This window comes from Microplitis demolitor, chromosome 1, assembly GCF_026212275.2.
Source record: "Microplitis demolitor isolate Queensland-Clemson2020A chromosome 1, iyMicDemo2.1a, whole genome shotgun sequence".
NCBI lineage: Eukaryota > Metazoa > Arthropoda > Insecta > Hymenoptera > Braconidae > Microplitis > Microplitis demolitor.
The window spans coordinates 7,973,325-7,978,402 of NC_068545.1; the positions used below are offsets into that span (position 1 = coordinate 7,973,325).

At 37.7% G+C, this 5,078-nt stretch overlaps 1 protein-coding gene across 1 annotated transcript; it reads right to left on the reverse strand.

Moving 5' to 3' along the window:
* Positions 1-2,053: 2,053 nt before the first annotated feature.
* Positions 2,054-2,929, reverse strand: LOC128667641 (homeobox protein 2-like). The gene has a single exon (XM_053738580.1). The coding sequence runs from the start codon at positions 2,927-2,929 to the stop codon at positions 2,054-2,056; it is 876 nt and encodes a 291-aa protein (XP_053594555.1).
* Positions 2,930-5,078: the final 2,149 nt, after the last annotated feature.

Here is a 5,078-nt window from a genome sequence, read left to right on the forward strand (position 1 = left end):
TAGAAAACATATTCATACTCTCTTAATCTCGTTCTCCATCGAACTAACCATTGTACTGGCGGCTTGACGGAGTCGATCCATTTTAGTGGTTCGTGGTCACAGACGAGAGTGAATCTTCGACCATATAAGTACGGTCGAAAATGCAAAATACCGTAAATAACTGCTAAACATTCTTTTTCGGTTGTTGTGTAATTTCGCTCTGCATTTTTGAGAAGTCTTGATAAATAAGCAATTGGTCTGTCTTCACCAATTTTTCCTTGGCTTAATACCGCACCAATAGCGAGATCTGAAGCGTCAGTAGTTAAGATAAATGGTTGAGAAAAGTCAGGATATTGCAAAACTGGTGATGTACATAGTGCCTTGCGTAAGTCGTCAAAACTTTCTTGTTGAGCTGAAGTCCAGTTGAATGGATTATTCTTTTTTAATAGTTCTGTTAATGGTTTCGCACGGCCTGAGAAGTTTTCAATGAAGCGACGATAATAACCAGCTAGTCCAAGAAACTGCCTGATGTTCGTAACTGTCTTTGGTCTTGGAAACTTTTCGATAGCTTCAGTCTTCTTTGGGTCTGGACGTACACCACCATTGCCAATAATATGACCAAGATATGCAACTTCTAGATTTAGAAATTCACATTTATCTGATTGTAAGACTAAATTGCCGACGTCGTCGAGATAGACAAATAGCTCAACGTCTTGTAGACCTAGAAGAACTCGGTCCATAAGTCGTTGAAAAGTTGCTGGAGCATTTTTCAGTCCAAATGGCATTCTGTTATACTCATAGTGACCATGTGGTGTACTGAATGCAGTTTTCTGTTAGTCCTTTGGATTCATTTTGATTTGATGAAATCCACTAGCCAAGTCAAAAACTGAAAAATACTTTGCTCCCCCTAGTCTATCAAGAATCTCAACTATGTTCGGGAGAGGAAAAGCATCGCCTATGGTTTTCTCGTTTAATTGTCTTGAGTCAATTACCATACGCCAGCGCTTATTACCTTTCGAATCTGGCTTCTTTGGGACTATCCAAAGGGGTGAATTATATGGAGATACAGATTCAGATATTACACCATCATTCAGTAATTTATTTACTTGTCGAGCGATTTCTTCCTTATGTACAGGTGGGAAACGGTACTGACGGACTGATATAGGAATTTCATCGGTCATTGGAATCGAGTGTGTCATCATTGTTGTAGCTGGAAGATCATCTCCAGGGAGATGAAAGAGCATCGGAAATTCTCTGATAAGCTCATGCACATGCTCTCTTTCAAAAATATTTAAATGATCAAGTCGGAGACTAGCACAAATGCGCTCGAATCTGTCCTGACCATCTTCCGGTATATCGCTATCTTCAGAATCGTCAGAGAAATCCTCTGAACTGCCATCGCATTCGAAGGGAATAATTTCTTGTGGTGGAACGACTAATTCGATATCATCCTCGTATGCGTTTATCGCGTAGACGTAGCAAGTACTGTCATTGTTCGTGACCAAAGCATTACCAATGAAAATATTTTCGCGAGTTTCAATGCGAGGTAAAAACCCCGTTTTTAGATCTGTCTTACGAAGATTAATTGGTATTACTGTTCGAGTTCTAGCTTTTAAAAAGAATACTGAGGGTTCGTCTTCACTTCGAAACATAGTTACCAGGGGTGTATCAAATGGTTCACCTTTGGTATTTTCGAGCGGGATTGGGTTAACGGGTTCGGAATCTGCGACTATGGTATTGTGATGAAAAGATATTTCAACCTTTTCTTTAGTTAGAAAGTCTATGCCGATAATTCAATCGGTTGGAATGGGCAATGGGTTCTCGAGAACGTGAAATTTCTCGGGATTTGAGAAGAATGTAATTTCTGTGGTTCCTAAAGTATCGAGTCGCTTAGTAGTGATTCCTTTTATGGATACTGAATCCCAGGTATCAATTACTGTACGAGGGGCCAATGCGTCTTTTCTGATAACATTTATGTCAGCTCCTGTGTCGACTAGAAAACGAGCTCTGCCGTTTCGCAACTCAGGGGCTGTTAGAGTAACGACTGGTCCTCTACCCTGGACTTCAGACCACATTATGAATTTTCGACGGTCAGGAATCTGATTGATGATGGACGCGTTTCTGTGGGGTTCGCGCTGTTCGACGTCGCGTCGTTCCGTCGAACTGCGTTGGAGTTTAAAGGTTCCTTAGGTGGTGCAGGAGAGGTTGGTCTTGAATTATTTTGTTGGTTTTGTGGGTTGCTATTATTACTGTAATTTCCATAATTATTCCTATTATAGCTATTATAACCATTGTTACCGTATCTTTGATTATTATTGTCATAATTGTTACGATTATTGTAATTATTGGGATTATTGTTGCTATAATTGTTATTAGGGCTGTGCTGATTGTTATCTTGAGGAGGATAACTTTGATAATATTGCGGATTATATGGTACTGGAGATGGGTATGCTCCAGAAGGTGGGTATTGATATGGCATAGGAGGTATATATGGAATTGGAGGGAAATAACCCGGTGGAGGATAATATGGATAGTAGCTTCCGGGTGATCGGCTTCGCGAACGATAGGGTGAATTGCCACGGTCAGGATAGTTGCGTTTATCGCGTGGTGGTGTCGTATCCTGCACCGGTGATCTACTGTATGAATTAGAAGGTCTGTTATTGTCTTCGCGAGTAAATCTGAACGGTATGGTATTTCGGCGTTCTTCGTCTTGAAAGCTAACCGTTCGAGTTCTACGCGGTAAATCAAGATTTGCTGATTCGGACTGCGCGTAGGCTAAATAATTGGAGTTGCGGTGAGAACTACCTTTCAGGTCTTCTTCGAGCCGTAGTGCGATTTTATATGCCTCATCGAGAGTATCAGGGTTTTGTACACTTACTCCGTATATTAGATCGTCTGGTAGTCCGCGTTTGAATGACTCGAGTGCTAATCCGTCTAGCATTTTCTTCATCGCATTTACTTCGGCTACATTATTAAAGCTTTCGTTTAATGCGGTTATTGCATTAGCGCGAATTTTCTTTATTCGAGTATAGTAACTCAGGATTGATTCATTTTGTTTAAGCCGAATGGCTTAGATATCCGCGCAATATTCTGGGTAAGTCTTCTTAGTGGCGAAATATTCTTTAAGCGCGTTTCTAAGAGTATTCATTGTATTAATTGTCTTATCCGCGATCGCGTCTCTAGCCGTGTCCTTGAGTTTAGATTTTACTCCGTTAAAATAAGTGTTCCTGAGATTATCTGGTACGATTGTAAGACCGTTTTCTACATCTAGTAAAAATGCTTGTAAAGGCATGTTTTTACCGTCAAAACTCGGGACTTGCATTAACGCCTGATGCAATGTCATACTTTCCCCAAGGGACGTGATCATTTGATCCGTAATGTTCGCATGTCGGGTAATATTATGGACTTGTTGATCTAAGTCATTATTATTAGCCGGTGGGTTCAACCCGCCATTGCCTCGTGGTCCCAAATTTTCGCCGTTCTCTTCGTGGTCCGACATTTTAATTGATTATAGGAGAAGGTTATAGAAGTAATATAGAGATAGTAAGAGTGTGAATTTTGGGTAAATAGTATGAAGTTAGCAAGAAAACTATATTTGCGGTAGTCAGACGCAAGTAAAAAATTGCGTTGGTTAGAACAAAATTTATTCACTGATTAATTGTTGCGAAACTTAAATAGCTTGTATTGAGTTTATAATTATTTTGTAAAGTGAGTAGTGTTTAAGATTTATTAATTACTCGAATGAGATGTTGTGTCTGTCTGTGTTTGTTGATCTTTAGTTTTAGGATTCTTATCGACACTACTGGTGGGTGAATTATCTGTTTCCTGGATGTTTACAGTATTTGTTAAATTTTTTTTTTTTTTACAGGATACGGACCCAGTGATCCTTTATCTAGTATCGCTATTAACTTTCGTATCTGAAATTTTCTCCCGGCGCGTTTTCTGGTTCTCATTGAATAGTGTTCAAACTTGTGTGTAAAATAAAAGTAAAATAGGTTTATTTTATGGAATTACAGTTATTTTTCTCCTCCGAATCTGGATGATTTATTTCCTGATTTTGTAAAGTGTTCGTTGGATTTTGTAAAGATAACGGTATTGCTACGGGAGTGTATGATAACTCTCCCCTATGGTATATTGCAACTAGTTTTCGTAATTGGTATTTTCTTCCAGCGCGTTTACCGCGTTTCATTAGATATTTCTAAGCTGTATGCACAAGATACTTTTTACGATTGCTCCACTGACCAATTAAAGATTAAGAGTACTTCAGTAACTGATCTAACGAAATATTACAAATTCCTATGTCTCCTTGAAAATGAGTGAGTGAATGAATAATGAATGAATCGCCTGAAATCCGACAAAAAGTCTGCGCAATTCCAATTGATTCGATGAAAGGTTGAATAGAATCCGACAAAAAGTCTGCGCAATTCTAAGCAACCACAATTAATGAGATGAGTAATGAGTGAGTAATAAATGATTCAAGGTTTAACGAAAGGAATTGCGATTTCGGGTGCAAAAGGTAGCAAGTTGTTTGTACGTAAAACTTAGTAGTATTATAGAATAAAGAATTACCTTATCTCTAGAAAATCACAATTTATTTTCACTGAAATTGATTCTAATTTTAATAATTGAATTTATCGATAATAAATTGATTTTTTGTCTAATACTTGCGTTTGAGAATCTAGACTTGAAAATTTATAATTGAATTTTAAAAATCGATTGGGTATATCCACTGGTGTAAGTGTATAATTGATAAAATCTTGCGATCTATTAGCGTGTAAATATTTTTGTATAAAAGGGCACGATGGCGCGTCTTCTATGATTGCAACCAATCTTTCAATGTGAAATTTAATTTTTGTTTGTGTAGTGCGTTTCAGTGTGACTGAGTTAGGCATAAACATGTAGTGTAGCAAAAAAAAAAAAAAAAAATATTGTAGGCAACAATAAATTGTAAGAGTCTTTGAAGTGTTGAAACTGAAAGTGTAAAACTTCCTCGGATAAGAATTTATTGTAGAGTATGATAAGAGTTAGAGAAGACTTTCGAAAATAAAAATTGCAAATAGTATTAAGAAAGAAAAAGTTAAGATTTTAATTGCAGAGAA

Coding starts and splice junctions, on each gene's coding strand:
- LOC128667641 (XM_053738580.1), bottom strand. CDS start 2,929: ATGAAGAAAATGCTAGACGGATTAGCACTCGAGTCATTCAAACGCGGA.